The sequence below is a fragment of the Leguminivora glycinivorella genome, chromosome 21, assembly GCF_023078275.1.
Source record: "Leguminivora glycinivorella isolate SPB_JAAS2020 chromosome 21, LegGlyc_1.1, whole genome shotgun sequence".
In the NCBI taxonomy this organism is placed as follows: Eukaryota; Metazoa; Arthropoda; class Insecta; order Lepidoptera; family Tortricidae; genus Leguminivora; species Leguminivora glycinivorella.
In genome coordinates, this window is record NC_062991.1 from 14024640 (window position 1) to 14042401 (window position 17762).

A 17762-nucleotide genomic window follows, 5' to 3' on the forward strand; every position below is an offset into this window, starting at 1 on the left:
TATCGTATAGTATGGCCACTCTCTGCTTCCCACTGAAAGTGCAGCCCACCCGCTCTCGGTTACCTCACAGTTACCGCCTGTTAAAAACGCGACCTCACTCATACAAGCATGGTACGCGTTCGCCTACACGAGCTTAGACTGTGTGCGTAGGAGGCCCATTTTTTTCAAAGTTGTCCACCCCACTTTTTTTGTAACATGGGTATTTTTTACGTGATTAATACTCAGAATCGCGAGGTCTTACGATCCTAGGAGGAGAAAAAAAAATGTCCCAATATTTCCATACATTTTTTCGAACCCTCCATTCCATTACCGCCATACAAAATGTATGAAAAAATGGTAACGGAATGGGAAAAAAACCCTGGGACACTTTTTTTCTCCTATTAGAATTGATAAAGCTCGCGATTCTTGAGTGGAAACCACATAAAGATTTTCAAATCCAAAAAAAGTGGGGTGGAAAACATTGAAAAAAAAAAGGCCCAGGAACGCGCTTCTTTCATATATTTGATTGCCAACATTTTGACAATGTGTTTTTTTTTCTTTTAGCGCCACAAACGACAGCCTACAACGAGTTAGGCCAGCTCTGCTCTCAAGCCGGTGTAGCTGTCGAGTTATTTATATGCAACAACGCGTATGTGGACTGCGCTACCATCGGACAACTGCCCAGACTCACTGGCGGAGAGCTACACAAGTATACTTACTTCCAGGTCAGAAAAAATATTATATTTCACTTCTCATGCTCAAAAAGTGCACCTTTATGGCATGCGTAGACGACATAAAATCGCATTTTATGCTGTACAGCATAAGAGTAAAATTTTCCTCTAAGACTGAGGTTTGACGACCGGTCTGGCCTAGCGCGTAGTGACCCTGCCTGCTACGCCGTGGTCCCGGGTTCGAATCCCGGTAAGGGCATTTATTTGTGTGATGAACGCATATATTTGTTCCTGAGTCATGGATGTTTTCTAGAGTATTTGTATATTATATATATATCGTTGTCTGAGTACCTGCAACACAAGCCTTCTTGAGCTTACCGTGGGACTCAGTCAATCTGTGTAAGAATGTCCTATAATATTTATTTATTTATTTTATTTATTTAATCGGTCTCAACAGCCAAACAGTTAAAACATAATATTGCACAATTTTACTGAGCAATAAAATTGTGTAGATGACAAAACTTGTTATATTATAAAATTTTTGCTACAATTTATTAAAATTCCGTAATTTCTGTCATAAAATTTAGTAAATCACATAAAATATATGTCGATTATAGTTCAAAAATACTCCGAAATGTTTGATTTGGCAGAAAACCAAGCGTGTGAAACTCTGATCACATGTTGAAAATTAAAAAAATAATAAGAAAGTTAGCTGGCGGGAATTGGTTATGTATTGTGTTCTTTCGCTTTACAATTTCGTGGTGTAAATTGCCAAAAATTGACAAAAAGTAGCCTATGTCACTATCCATCCCTTTAACTATCTCCACTTAAAAAATCACGTCAATTCGTCGCTCCGTTGCCGTGAAAGACGGACAAACAAACAGACACACACACTTTCCCATTTATAATATTAGTATGGATTGTCTAGTTTTAAAGGCAATCATTAACCCCCGACGCAAAAACGACGGAGTGTTATAAGTTTGACGTGTCTGTCCGTCTGTCTGTCTGTCTGTTTGTCTGTCTGTCTGTTTGTCTGTCTGTGTGTGTGTCTGTCTGTGGCATCGTAGCTCCCGAACGGATGAACCGATTTAGATTTAGTTTTTTTTTGTCTGATTTGTGTTCTTAGCCATGTTTTATCAAAATCGGTCTACTATGTCGCGGTCGGGGGTTTTTACAAAATTTTAATTATTTTGTCCACAGGCGGATTTAGACGGGCCCAGGATAGTGTCAGACGTGATCCGCGTAGTGTCCCGTCCGACGGCACACGACGCCGTGATGCGTGTGCGCACATCTACCGGCGTCCGCGCTACGGACTTCTATGGACACTTCTTCATGTCCAATACTACTGACGTCGAGTTAGCTGCTATTGGTACGTAGTACACTATTTTAATTCTTAGAATAATGGAAGACAGACAGAAAACGGATAAAAAAGTGTGTCAAATGCGAAAAGTTTCCAGAAATTTTGGAAATTTGCTGAAGTTTCAACAAGAAATAAAAATGTCAAATTTCTTGAACTGTTTTCATTTAGTTTTGGTATGCTTGTTATTTTTTACTGTATCTAAAACACAAACTACAGAACGGATTTTCATGCGGTTTTCACCAATGAATATAATGATTCTTGGGAAAGGTTTTGGTATATAATTTGTTGAGATCTTGTTTGAATTGGTTGAAATACGTCAATTTTTGCTAATCAAGTCGGTCAAAATTCTGCTGGCTGAGAGCTTTAATCGAAAACGCTGCCCAAACTGTTTGAGATATATTAAAACAATGTATGGCGAAATTGTGTATCTTTCATAGACATACAAAAAAGTCCGTAATAGCATATGTTTATCTTTTCAGGATAAATTACTATAACCATTTTTATGACAGCCCCGTGCGCAGCCGGGGCGGAGCGCTAGTATATGTTTACAATGTATACATTTTAGATAGATGCCTTCAATGTAGTGTATGTCATGCTTGTGTAAATTAGTTTTTAATATAAATGCAATATTGGAGTAATCCACGGAAAAGAAGCTCTAGTTGTGTTTGAATGCAAGTTGTCTTAAGATTATGGGTTTAAGAGGTTTTTCTGTCACGAAGAGTTCAAAAATACTCATTAAACTTAACCAATTACTCACGTTGTAAGAGACTATTTAAATAATAAAAAAATCCTCGAAAGGGATTTCCCGTGGAACGCACAATATTAATTAAGTACAGTAGGTAGGTGCCTAAATACTCGAAGACAGAAAAAAATAATGAAAGTTACCTATAGTCTTCCTTAATTATAATAATAGGGAACTGTAGTTAAAATAAAATATTTTGTACCATGTACAAAATAAAGCATTATGAGCAAATAAGTATGGGAAAACATGGACAGCAGTTATTTTTAAATCCAATTTCTACTTAATAAGTCAGGTAGAAACTAGAAATATATAAAGTAACTGAGTTGACCGTGACGTCACTCAATTCAATTTCATATAAATTCCATATTAGCAAGCCGATCAAATTCGTTTTGACAGTTCTTAAAACGAAGCTGATTTGTTTAGGAGGCAAGTAGCCTATTGATCAACTAAACAACATGCAATAATTATGTAAGTATGATCCTTATATGTATTTTCGTATTTTGGATAAAATAAGTTTCATATTAAATAAGACAAGATCCTCGTGCTTTTACTGTTTACATCTGGTTGTTTTAATACTAAGGTAATTTCTACCTGAAAACCCAAGTTAATACATGTATAAGCAATTACAAGCTTTTGACATCATAACATAATGATAGACGCCGAAGTCAAGTAACTTCACAATCAATATCAATAGTTCTACGCTGAAGTCAAGTAACTTCACAATCAATATCAATATTTCTACGCTGAAGTCAAGTAACTTCGCAATCAGTATCAATATTTCAACTCTGAAGTCAAGTAACTTAGCCATCTAATATGAATTGCAAGTATCTTTCGTAAGATACTCGATTTCAAGATAGAAATAGGGTAGATACTTGACTTTAGCGTAGAATACCCCGTTAAAAAAAGATACTTGAATTTTTTAAAGTTCTGTATTTTGAAAAATATACATTATAAAAATTTCAAAAAAATACTGAAAGACGTATTTTGAAAAAATGAATCGAATGATGTAAAAAACCATTTTTTGGAAAATTTTGAGATACTTGATTTCTGCGTAGGGCAGCCGAACTATTGTGCCTGAGCTGTAAATTCACATTTTTGACACATTTGTTTTGAAGTATGTTATGATGTGGCTAAGACGTATCGTTTGCCACAGCTAGCGATTATTTAATTGGTTGAATCGATTAGGGCCTATGTACCAAGAGTACTCACTAACAGAGATCCGCAAAAATGTAATATGTGTTAGATTATGTTTTAAAGTAAGCGATATATTGTTTTTAAGTACTTGATTTTATAAATATGATTATAGGATTTTATTTAAAATTTCATTAGATCGCGCGAGTTTACGTTTTGTGGACGCTGTCATGTGTCAAAAATGTGAACTTACAGCTCCGGGACAATAACCGCTAATCATTTCCAACTCTTAAAAAAAACGTTTGCTCTTCTTTGAATTCATTCCCAATTGCCATAGACAAATTTATTTCGGAAAATCTTTTCCACGAAACTCATTTTCCTGTTATTTTCAGACGCTGACAAGGCAATCGGCGTAGAAATCAAACACGACGACAAGCTAACAGGCGAGGACGGTGTATACATACAAGCCGCCCTACTATACACTCACAGGAGCGGTCAGAGAAGGCTTAGAGTACTGAACTTGGCCTTAGGAGCGGCGCCGCAGTTAGCTGATGTCTATAGAAGTATGGAGTTAGATACGACGCTCAACTTCCTCACTAAGCAAGGTAAATATTTGGTTTTGTCTGTCTCTTTTGGCTAGATAGGGCTAGAAGGAGATAGGCTGTCCTGCTATACACACACAGGAGCAGTCAGAGAGGGCTAAGAGTACTGAATCTGGCCTTAGAAGCGGCGCCACAGTTAGCTGATGTCTTATAGAAGTATGGAGTTAGATACGACGCTCAATTTCCTTACTAAACAAGGTAAGTTTCATAAATATTTCTGTCTCTTTTGACTAGATAGGGTTAGAAAGAGACAAACTGTTCTATGTGTACACTCAACAAAGTGGTCAAACAACAGTACTAGTACTGAACTTGGCCTTAGGAGCGGCGCCACAGTTAGTGCATTTTCACATTATCCGATCCGATATCGGATGTCGGAAGGATTTCAAACGCAAAAATCAAAGATGGCTAAACTACTAAGCAGCTGTATATTACTAAAAGATTTTTAAGATTTTTATTTTTGTTATCTTTTTTTATTTTTCTAGCAGCAGGTTTGAAATTAAATCTAACCTTAGTTTGGCAAACATCATTCATATTTCACTTCAATTCACATCATAATGTTTAGCAGTCTACTGAAATAATAATGCTTTTTTTGTCGATCCGATGATCTTTTCAGTCACCACTAAAATTTATTCGGTATTTCTTGCTACTTGTACAATCAACCAATCTGAAGCATAGGCCACTGTAGAACCCTTTCACAGTAAAAGTCAAACTGACTTCTATAGCAAATAAAGCACGGTGTCAATACGACAGGGTTCTAGAGTGGCCTAGGATTCTAATTGGTTGACTGTACAAGTAATAATAGGGATGACGACTACATAAAAAAATGTAGCATTCTGTTTAGTCCGTCAGTTAGATCGTCCAAAAATACTGAACACATATTTTTCGCTTTTTCTAATTAATAAAAAAATACTAAGATATAGAGCATCAAAGTTCCAGAGTGGGGGCTTGTGACGTCACTTCTAAGTAAAAATTGTACTTAGGCGTGACGTCACGCGAAATTTCAACGCACTGTACCGTCGTCATTTTTCGTTTACGAGAAAAAAATACAACATACAATCACGCCTGTGTCCCATGACATGAAGGGGTAGGCAGAGCACATGAAACTACTCAGGTTTCAGTGCCACTCTTGGCAAATAAGGGGTTGAAAGAAAACGAAACTGTGACATTGCAGTGACAGGTTGCCAGCCTCTCGCCTACGCCACAATTTAACCCATATCCCACAGTCGCCTTCTACGACACCCACGAGAAGAAAGGGGGTGGTGAAATTCTTAACCCGTCACCACACGGGCAAAAAAGAAAAAAATACGTGTCTAAAATTCTTTGATAATCTAACTGACGGACTAATTAGTTTTTTTAGTCGTCTCGCCTATTGTCAACCTTTTCTCGTATTTACCTTAATTTTTTTTACAGCCGTCTGGGCGCTCAGAGAGCACACCCCGCGTCAAATCCGCGAAGGCCTCGCCGCGCGCTGCGCGAAATCACTCGCGGCTTATAGGAGACACTGCGCTTCACCGTCTAGTGCTGGTCAATTAGTTCTCCCTGAGAGCATGAAGTTATTGCCACTATACACCAGCTGTGTATTGAGATCAGACGCGTTAGGAGCAGGTAAGATACTATAAACAAATCTGTAATTTTTCCCTATAATATAATGCCATACGCCTATTTTCCTTTGAAATATCCAGCATTAAGCTCCTTTAGTACCTCACTTAATCATCGGAAGCTAAAATACAGGTAAAAATATAGAAAAATGTCCCCAGACTATGATACCATACATCATGATACCTTGTAAGTAACCAGAGTAAACCTTGCGAAATCGCCTGAGGCTTATAGGAGACAGTGCTGGTCTATTAGTTCTCCCAGAGAGTATGAAGCTGTTACCGCTGTATACTAACTGTGCGCTAAGATCGGACGCGCTAGGAGCAGGTAGGATTTTAAAAAAAAACTCGTTTTTTACCCCAGATTATACTGCCATATGACGATTTACTCTTGAAATATCCAGGATAAACCTACTAAAGTTGTACATTATGATCGGACGCTTAAAGTACCGGTAAGATAATAACCGGTAAGAAATACGTCCTCATACTATAATGCCATAAGGCATCAGTGGCGGTTGGTGAAAATTTCTGCTAGGCAACACTGAACAAAAAGAAGCCTACCTTAACATTATGGTACTGTACTAGTAATCAATTTAGGCAAGCCGGTGGGAATCGGCTTGTATGGACCAGCCGCTGCTGTAAGGCCTAATACCTTGTCAGTAACCAAGGTTTCTCAAATACATGAATAAAGATATTTTTGAGTTTTGAGAACTATAATTCGCTCACGCTATTATCGCGTCGATAGCTCATCGCTTACTTACTTTCGGTGGAACCAGTACCTATGCCATAAACGAAAGTTTTGTCCACGTCTTGCCGTTTAACCCTTAAATGCATAGTGATGTATATGTCGCAGTAAGATAGATAAAGCCGTTATATAGTTATAACCCTAGGAATATAATTATACGTCGTAACATAGTTAAACGAAAGCGATTAATTGCTATCTTACTAGGAATGTAACTATAATACGTTACTAGTTTAGTCATATAGTTATATGACTGGATTCAGTTTAGTGAAATGATTGTAGGCAGGAGTGCGGCGGTGCGGCGGAGGTATAGTTATAACCCTAGGTATATAATTTATGCGCGTAACATAGCTAAATGAAAGCGATTCCTTACCATCTTACTAGGAATATAATTATAATACGTTACTAAATAGTTTAGTTATATAATTATATAACTGGATTAAACTTAGTCTAGCTAGGGATATAATTATAATACGTCTCTAGTTAAGTAATATAGTTATATTACTGGATTAAGTTCAGTAGTATAATTGTAGCAGTGTAGTGCGGGGGTACAGTGGAGACGGGGGCGGGGGATTACCCGCTACCACAAGGCAGTCGTTCGGCATCAGTTGTCGTTCACGTCACGGTTGCGTTTTCGTGCATAATTATTTATTGAATTTTCGCCACTTTTTCTGTGATATCGTTCTTATATATTAGTTTTATCAGTACAAGCCTCTTGAGCTTACCGTGGGGCTCAGTCAATCTGTGTAGGAATGTCCTATAATATTTATTTATTTATAATTATATTCCTAATTTATTTATAACTATACCTCCGCCGCACCGCCGCACTCCTGCCTACAATCATTTCACTAAACTGAATCCAGTCATATAACTATATGACTAAACTAGTAACGTATTATAGTTATATTCCTAGTAAGATAGCAATTAATCGCTTTCGTTTAACTATGTTTCGGTTCGTTTAACTGTGTAACGTTTTGACGACCGGTCTGGCGCAGTCGGTAGTGACCCTGCCTGCTACGCCGCGGTCCCGGGTTCGAATCCCGGTAAGGGCATTTATTTGTGTGATGAGCACAGATATTTGTTCCCGAGTCATGGATGTTTTCTATGTATATATGTATTTATATATTATATATATCGTTGTCTGAGTACCCACAACACAAGCCTTCTTGAGCTTACCGTGGGCCTCAGTCAGTCTGTGTAAGAATGTCCTATAATATTTATTTATTTATTTATTTATGTTACGACGTATAATTATATTCCTAGGGTTATAACTATATAACGGCTTTATCTATCTTACTGCGACATTAATCCTCAAAATTGACAGCATTATTTCCATTACGTTGCATACGTAATTGAGCAATTCTTTTTTTTTGCCAATAAAAAAATTTTGATTGTTTTAAGGAATTTTAGGTCAATTGTACTCACAATCATGAGTACTTTCAATCTCACTGGGAGACAAAAAGTGTCCCAGAATTTCCATACATTTTTGTTACTTTCCTCTTTTGTTACCCCATACAACATGTAACGGAAAATGGTAATAAAATTAGAAAAAATCGTATGGGACATTTTTTTAACTACTAGGATTGAAAAAGCTAGTAATTCTGAGTAGAAATAGCATTTTTTTTAAATATCAAACTTCATAAAAGTGGCGAAAAAAAAAGAAATGCTCAATTCTTGTATTTTTTCCAGGCACAGACATAACCTGCGATGACAAGTCGTGCGCGATCTACCGCACGCTAACGGCAGACGTGTCAACCTCCGTCGTGTACACATACCCGCGTCTGTTGCCGCTGCATCGTTTAGCTGAGGAGCCTTCGCTACAGCCGCTTAGGGCTTCCATGGATAAGATGACCGACCAGGGGGTGTATTTGTTAGGTGAGTCACTCCATCCGTCCATTAACAGGCTGCTAAACACTATTGTCCCAGAGCTGTAAGAACCTCTTTTTGACACATGACAGCGTCCACAAAACGTAAACTCGCGCAACCTAATGAAATTTTAAATAAAATCCTGTAATAATATTTAAAAAAATCAAGTACTTAAAAACAATATTTCGCTTACTTTAAACATAATCTAACACATGTTACATTTTTACGGGTCTTCGTTAGTGAGTATTTTACGATATTAATTTATCACGCAGCATTTACTTATTATATCATTTATCATTCATTTTTGTTTTTAAACTAGTGCTGTGGCAGAGTCTGTCATTTCGATTCAAATGACATTTCATTAAGTTGATAGCAATCGTATATTTGTTTAAGCGCCTCCTTGTACATAGGGCCTAATCGATTCAACCAATTCGAAATTAATCGTTAGATTTGGCAAACGATACGTCTTAGCCACATCGCAACATACTTCAAAACAAATGTGTCAAAAATGTGAACTTACAAATCCGGGACAATAACAAACACTCAATATTAAATGAATGTAGTTTTTAGCATGACGACATCGTGTCGTCGATAAGTTTGTACGGCAAATTGAGCGATATTGTCAGAGCGACATTATAATATCGGGCGCATACATTGGCACTGGCGCCTAATAAATTTGGGCAAAGTCTGATGATATACACTGGCGTTTACGGCACCCTGAACACTACAAAGTCGGAATTTGTCACCAATACCTATTTCGTTCTAACAAGTATGTAAGTGCAAATATGACATGTGACAAAAACACGACTATGATACGACTACTGCACTCTATAAAGTCGGCCAAAGGTCGACATACACTGAGAGCCTACGGCTATAAAGTCGACATACTGAGCGCGCAACATGTCTTCATTGGCACCAAAAAGAAATAAGTAGGAGAAGAGTTGACAATACATCAATAAATGCGGGTTAATCACGCGTCAAATAGCGTGAATTATCAGTACCACTACTCGATACTAGGTGGCAACTGTGTCTCGTCTGCCAAAAAAATAATATTAGAACGGTATACAAGCAGAAGGAATTGAAAACAGAATACTGATTAATTACAATAGTGTAATATTAGCTAAAAATTGGTGAGCATTAGACTTTTCGTTCGTCGCGACATCTATTGACAAGTAGCAGTACTGATAATTTACGCTATTTGATTGTCGCTAGATGTCACTTGACTATGCCTATACAAATAACCCGCATTTACTGATGTATGGAGTTACTACTCTTCCTTTGCTTTTGTTGGCACTGAATTTTTTTTTCCATTTCAGAAAACGGCGTCCACATGTTAATCTGGGTGGGCTCGCAAGCTCCGCTCGACTTCGTGCGCGACGTATTCGACGCCGCGTCCCCTCAACAAATAGACACGCGAGTGTGCACGCTACCTGAGTTGGACAACCCGCTTAGCGTGGCTGTGAGGGGAGTTCTAGAAGATGCGATTAGGGCGAGAAGAAAGGCTATGAGGGTAAGTCGTTGATAGACTATCTCACAATAGGGATGACGACTACATAAAAAAATTGCATTATGTTTAGTCCGTCAGTTAGATCGTCCAATACTACTGATACACATATTTTTCGCTTTTTCTAATTAATGAAAAAATACAAGATATAGAGCATCAAACTTCCGGAGTGGGGTCTTGTGACGTCACTTCTAAGTAAAAATTGTACCTAGGCGTGACGTCACGCGAAACTTCAACGCACTGTACCGTCGTCATTTTTCGTTTACGAGAAAAAAGAAAAAATACGTGTCTAAAATTCTTTGATAATCTAACTGACGGACTAATTAGTTTTTTTAGTCGTCTCGCCTATTTGATTTTGAAGATTCTACAAACACAAGGTACTTTTCACAGTCGAATGTCGCAAATAAAGGTAGAAGCACTTTTGTTTTGTAGAAAAATATCATTATTGCACGACTTACACCTTACTTATATAGCACCTTAGCATCTCGCATGACACCTTAAACTTTTTACTTACCATTTTTCTTCTATTTCCTGGATAACTGATTTTCCCATACTAGTTGGAGATCTTTCACCAATACGACAACAGAGAGGCGCTATTTCGTCGCCAAATAGCCGAAAATCAACACCTATTATAGCTATAGGACGACCGGTCTGGCGCAGTCGGTAGTGACCCTGCCTGCTACGCCGCGGTCCTGGGTTCGAATTCCGGTGAGGGCATTTATTTGTGTGATGAGCACAGATATTTGTTCCTGAGTCATGGATGTTTTCTATGTATATAAGTATTTATATATTATATATATCGTTGTCTGAGTACCTGCAACACAAGCCTTATTGAGCTTACCGTGGGCCTCAGTCAATCTGTGTAAGAATGTCCTATAATATTTATTTATTTTATTTATTTATTTATTTATAGCTGTGAAAACTTCGGTTTAATCCATAGAGGAATAATTAAGGGAAGAGTTGTAATTCCATACATCAGTAAATGTGGGTTATTTGTATAGGCATAGTTAAGTGACATCTAGCGACAATCACTCGTCAACTTAAATTATCAGTACTGCTACTTGTCGATATATGTCGCGACGAACGAAAAGTCTAATGCTCACAATTTTTAGCTAATATAACAATTAATCAGTAGTTCATCAGAAGTTGTAAACTATTCTAATATTATTTTTTGGCAGACAACACACAGCTGCCACCTAGTATCGAGTAGTGGTACTGATAATTCACGCTATTTGACGTGTGATTGTCGCTAGATGTCACTTAACTATGCCTATACAAATAACCCGCATTTACTGATGTATGGAGTTACATGTTGCCAGGCAGAGTGATGGCAGGTGGACTAAAATGTTGACCGAATGGTGGCCGCTATCGGATGTAAGAAGCGCCTGGCATCCGTTGTCTCGTTGGGCGGACGACATTCGAAAAACTGCGGGGCACTTCTGGATGAGATTAGCCCAGGACCGGGATAAGTGGCGTACACGAAGGGAGGCCTATGCTCAGCAGTGGGCGATTAATGGCTGAAATGATGATGATGATGATGGGAGTTACAACTCATCCCTTATTTATTCCTCTATGGTTTAATCACAACTCGCATTCTTACAATTAGTACCGTAGCATGTCGCATGATACTCAACTTTTCTATACTTTTGCCCTACATTTCCTGGCTTTACGCACAGCATGCTAATTTTCCCGCACTAGTTGGAGATCCTTCACCAATACGACAAGCGAGAGGCCATGTTCCGTCGCCAGCTAGCCGAGGACCGAGGTCTGGATGGCTCAGCGTCGTATTTGGAACTGCTGATGGAGACGCATCGCCGCGTTAAAGACCTCATTTAGACAGTATGTCGAGTTTTCGGGGCTTGTGGAAGTATTATGCACTGCACTCATAATCATAACAATATTTTAAGTTATTAATGTTTTATCTCGTATAAGTGAATTGTAAAATTCTTAATGAGATTAAATGATCTTAAACCTTAAACCTTAGTATTATAACATTTATAACGGTTTCCCGTGTGGTGACGGGTTAAGAATTTCACCACCCCCTTTCTTCCCGTGGGTGTCGTAGAAGCACAGAATCATAGTTAAGCCAGAATGAGTAGTTAGCTCAAAAAGTGTGTCTACATGAGAGGGCATTGTTTGGGCTGGTGTCATCTCGCACTTACTGACAATGTCAACATTTATTCAGTGACGTCATCACTGTCATAAATTGGGGAGACCAGTCAATTTTCAAAGTTACTACCAAATCTACTAATACCCAATTGTAGGTATGTTTTAATTATACAAATCTTTGATTTATTGGTTTCAAAATAATTACATTATAATTATTTGCCAATTCTTTAAAATATAACGGAACCCTAGTTTGACTATAACACTAAAATAATATAAGAAGTTATAAAGTCAGGTAATATACAGATAAACATACTACTACTATGGTAACCTCAATAACACTGGCCACACGTGCGAGAGGGACACCAGCCCAAACAATGCCCTCTCATGTGGACCGTTTTCGCTAGTCTGATACGATCACCTTTCTGTCTCAGTGATAAGGTTCAACTTAGTGTGACAAAAAATGTGATTGCGCTGTCCCTTGTAAAGGTCTTTGCGTAGATGTCGACTGTGGGATATGGGTTAAATTGTGGCGTAGGCGAGAGGCTGGCAACCTGTCACTGCAATGTCACAATTTGGATTTCTTTCAACCCCTTTTTGCCAAGAGTTGCACTGAAATTTTGTAGTTCATGTGCTCTGCCTACCCCTTTATGGGATACAGGCGTGATTATATGTATGTATGTATAAATGTTTTAAACAGTGACAATCCGCGATTTGACATTTTTGGGGCAACATTTAATGACATCCTTGCTTAAACTTAAATATCGGTAGATAATATCAAAGACATATGTAACTTCGTATAGACGGATAAAGTCTAAGAAAAAAATGTACCTCAAAGCCCTAGAGAAAAAGGTACGGTGGCCTAGATGGCGTTACACCTTTGGGGAACCCTCGGCTAGATGGCGCTAATATTAATATTTGACATTTTAACACATATCAAGCTAACAATAAATTTGCTAAATTTATTGTCAGAACTGAGATTCAAAAGTTTTAAGCTTGTGTCGAGAGATGGCAGTCTATGCACTATGATTACACATTTTACTTTGACAGTATCTCTCTATAATACTCGATCCTCTTTACTATTATTAATTTTGGCACCCATACTACCCATAGTTCCCATGCTTATTTATCTTATAACTGTGATGATACTTCTACAAGCTATTGTTTTTGGGGCTTTTAAAGGCAGCGGTAACACGTGTGATTTGAAAAGGGATGGATTTTTATATGTTGGAGGGAAAGGGACAGCTTTTAACATTGGAACGAGATAACAACAGTTACGGTAAGTATTATAGAAAGCCGCAGTAATTCTAGTCCTGACGCCAAGAACGCCTATCGTCGTGAATGGTAATAATAGTATATAAAGAGTTCTGCTTACATGCTTTGTTGTTTTTAGGTTTTCCTGTTGTTTTCGCTGGTATAGGTTTTCAGAAATGGATTGTTTTTTGAGTTTTATATTTTCGCAGTTTGTTTCCAGTTTTTCTGTATTTTGAACGTAACGTGTGTAAGAAATTACAAACATAATTGACATTGTTTTGTATTTTCTGCTACTTTTTGTCTTAACACATTTAACATTTACATATACATCAGCTCAAATTGTCATTCATTTTGGTTACATTGTCATTTTATGTGAACTAAATCTAACTAATATCTACCTATAAAGACATTATATGAAACACCGCCGACAAGGCTCGAAAACCGTTAACTTATTTAACCCTTAAATGCATGACCTTAACAAAGATTTATTCAAATTTGAATTTTGACATTTTTTTTAATACTACGTCGGTGGCAAACAAGCATACGGCCCGCCTGATGTAAAGCGGTCACCGTAACCTATCAATAGAGTCAAAGATGCATGATGCATATATACATAACTATGCATTTAAGAGTTAAAATTGCAAATGGAACCCAACCCCGTATAATTTTGTTTATTTAAATCCATATTATAAGTTCTTTATTATTATTATTATACTTAGGAGCGATAAGCAAAAGAAACCTGTATCTGCTACTAGCAGATACAGGTTACATATAGGTTATACATTTTTACTTTACGATATCGTCAACCGATATTCTAATTCTGTGGGTCTAGTGAAAAAGGGTATAACAAATTGACTCGAAAAAGCCCCACCTCGGACTTGTGACCTTTTTCACAGAGTCAATTTGAGTTATACCCTTTTTCACTAGACTCACAGAATTACATTTGAAGCCTAAAAATATAGCCTCTTGCCGCCCAATGTACAATCAGATGTACATTTGGTTGCAATGGAATTTCTACTTTCATGTAAACGAATAAAATAGAATTTCTTATGTTTCTACAATTTTTCGAACAAATGAAACTCAACTCAATTTCAAGTACACCTAGAATCAAAATCCCTTTGGAAAACTTTTGTATGGTGGGCGTTACGAGGATATGACTATTGTCAAGAGGGCGCTGTTATTCTGATGCATAGGGTGATGTAAAAAAATAGTTCTAATCAGATTCCGCTACATGGCGCGTAGTCAACTAGTCATATTATATTTCTGAGCTTTAGTATAGTGTGAATTAGAGATGGGCCGAATACAGACTTTGCCGAATACGAATATTCGGCCGAACATTCGGTTCAGCTGGTACCGAACCGAACATTCGGCCGAATATTCGGTTCCACTATATTTTAAATCCTGGCTTAGAGTTAAAAACTTTTCAATGATTGGTAATGGGTACTAACTAGGCTCTTAATGTTCCTATAATTTAGTGCATAAGAAAATTTAGATTTTTGTTTCTTAAGCTACGTTATTTTTACTTTTTTACATAATTATTGTAGGTACTATATTTAACGCATTTTTAACCCCTTTGGTCCTTAGAATCCTGAAATAGGATGTCATTATCCCAAGAATTACGAAACAATTTACGCTATTTACTTACTTTGTTTATTCGGTAAATATTCGGCAATATAACCGAACTATTCGGCCGAATACGAACATTGAAAAACTTGCCGAATATGCCGAATACCGAATATTTACCGAATATTCGGCCCATCTCTAGTGTGAATCTATGGCCCATCTGACTCCATTTCGTCTTTGAAAGCTAACATTTCTTATTTTGTTGCAGTTAACCCTGATGCGCCAACACGACAAGCTTGAGACCGTCCTCCGCCACTTCCTAGTGGAGGACCGCGGCGTGGATGGCTCGTCCTCCTACGTAGACTTCCTCTGCCACATCCACAAGGAGATCAGGGCTTTGCTATAGCATTTGTACTATTAGAGTCCATTTAGACGGTACGATAACTCGCATACGAGTTTTACTACATTGCGGTATTTGATGGATGTGCTGAATGTATTTAACCTCCACAGCCCGCAATGTAACTAAAATCGCATGCGAGTTCGCACGCCGTCTAAATCAGGCCTTAACGCGCATAATAGCGCGTAATACGGTGGGTTTGTCACCGTTAGGCGGTAGGCCCTATTACAACATATTTGTCACCGTTAGACTAGCGGTGTTAAACTATAATTTGTCACCGTTAGGTTAGCTGTGTTAACCTACTATTTATGATCGTAAGGTTACTGTGTTAACCTACAGATTGTCAGCGCTAGGTTAATGTTATTAACCTATAACCGTGATGCGCCAACACGACAAGGCTGGAGACCGTCCTCCTGCACCTTCTGGTCGGGGACCGCGTCGTGGACGACTCATCCTCCTACGTAGATTTCTTCTGCCACATCCACAAGGAGATATTATTTGTACTATTAACGCGCTTGACAGCGCGTATAATACGGTGGGTAAAGGCCTTATGGCACCCATTTGTCACAGTTAGGTTAATGGTGCTAACCTATTATTTGTCACCGAAGGTTAGCTGAGTTAACATACAGTTTGTCACCGTTGGACCGGGGTGTGGACGGACGTAGACTTTCTCTGCCACATCCACAAGGAGATCAGGGCCTTGCCTCGCTATAGCATTTGCACTTAATAGCGCGTATAATGAGGTGGGTTTGTCACCGTTAGGTATTACAGCGTATTTGTCACCGTTAGGTTGCAGTGTTAACCTACTATTTGTCACCGCTAGGTTAGCGGTGTTAACCTACTATTTGTTACCGTTAGGTTACGGTGTTAAACTACAATTTGTCACTGTTAAGCGGTATGTTAAAATTAACAAAACCTCCATACTTACGACTTGACAACATGCGATTGGCGCTAGATGCATTTTATCTACAAGGAGATCCAAGCTTTACTATATTTGTACTATACGCGTATAAGAAGGTACGTAAAGGCCCTTGTATTTATATTTTAACCTAAGATTTGTCACCGTTAGGTTTGTGATTGTATATACCACAACGTGTCGTGAGAGGCACTGACTATGTTAGAATACAAAAGGCCATCCGAACATTACTATAACATTGTAGTCACCCGCATAAATAAGTGACGATTTCTACACCTTGCCATATTAACGATTTAGGGCAGGTTGCATCAAACACATTTGACAGACACATCATCGTCCCGCAGCAGACGTCTATGGAACTTTCCATGCAATAAAATTTAACGAACGCTTTAACGGTGACAGACGGTTTGATGCAACCGGCCTTAAGAGTGACAAGGTACAGAAATCATCACTTCTTTATGACGGTGACTGTACTAATTAGGTACGTGTTTAAACAGTATGTAAGAATCAAATACTTCTGTGAAACATGAAAACCATTAACCGGCTACCATTGTAAATGCGAGGTAGTTTGGTACATTGTTAAAACATATATATTTTGACGAAAATATACTATGAATGAGTGAATGAATGAGAAGTTATCTGATGTTAAAACATTCGTTCTATTCGACTGTATGAACGATTCATGAAGACGCGTGTTTTGATATATAATGTCATACAATTATAGGTTAGATTTGACAAAATTACGCGTCAACTTTCATTGAATATGTATTCAGTTCACCCGTTATTTCAAAGCTAGGATTTTGTATTATATTGCATATCGTCACTACTTAAAAACTTGTATCTTCGTCTGTCAATGAAAAGAAAATTGTAGTAAGTATGTATGGAATGCATATAGACTTACTGCGTTTTAACTTTGAGGAGCAGCGTGAGATACGAGATTTTTTAAAAGTAGTGACGATATCTATCTTTATGTTGTAAAATTAATTTTGTTAAAATTATAGAAATTATAATCGTTTATGAACTGTAAATAAATTATTGGCATGAAATGTTAGTTTTGATTTTTAGCGGCCAATGCTCAATAATATATGAAGATACTCTAAACTCTAAACAAACGTAGTGACACTGTGAGTGTAGTGTGTTTGGACAGACCATCGAGTGTGAACGCGACCAGTGGTAACGCTAAAAGTGAACGCAGCCGACGCGCGCGAAGGAGGGTAGATCGCGCGCTGTCTATACAACTTTAACATCCACCCGCCTTCGTCAGTTTTCCGTGATCATGATGCATGCAACTGCGTCGAAATATCGGGAGCTCGACAAAAATCAAAAAGGTAATC

General features: G+C 38.0%; 1 protein-coding gene across 4 annotated transcripts in view; it reads left to right on the forward strand.

The window, feature by feature from the left end:
• LOC125237370 (protein transport protein Sec24C-like) overlaps window positions 1–17475 on the forward strand; it is a 42338-nt gene extending 24863 nt beyond the window's left edge. For 2 of the 4 annotated variants that reach the window (XM_048144378.1, XM_048144379.1), the window contains 8 exons: window positions 544–704; window positions 1851–2019; window positions 4276–4488; window positions 5896–6090; window positions 8512–8697; window positions 10005–10198; window positions 15384–15516; window positions 16009–17475. In XM_048144378.1, coding sequence (XP_048000335.1) covers window positions 544–704; window positions 1851–2019; window positions 4276–4488; window positions 5896–6090; window positions 8512–8697; window positions 10005–10198; window positions 15384–15516; window positions 16009–16022 — 1265 coding nt within the window. In that variant the 3' untranslated portion in view covers window positions 16023–17475. Of the gene's footprint in view, window positions 1–543; window positions 705–1850; window positions 2020–4275; window positions 4489–5895; window positions 6091–8511; window positions 8698–10004; window positions 10199–11890; window positions 12032–15383; window positions 15983–16008 lie in introns of those variants that run through there. The other 2 variants (XM_048144381.1, XM_048144380.1) reach the window with 2 other exon arrangements.
• The last annotated feature ends 287 nt before the right edge of the window (window positions 17476–17762 follow it).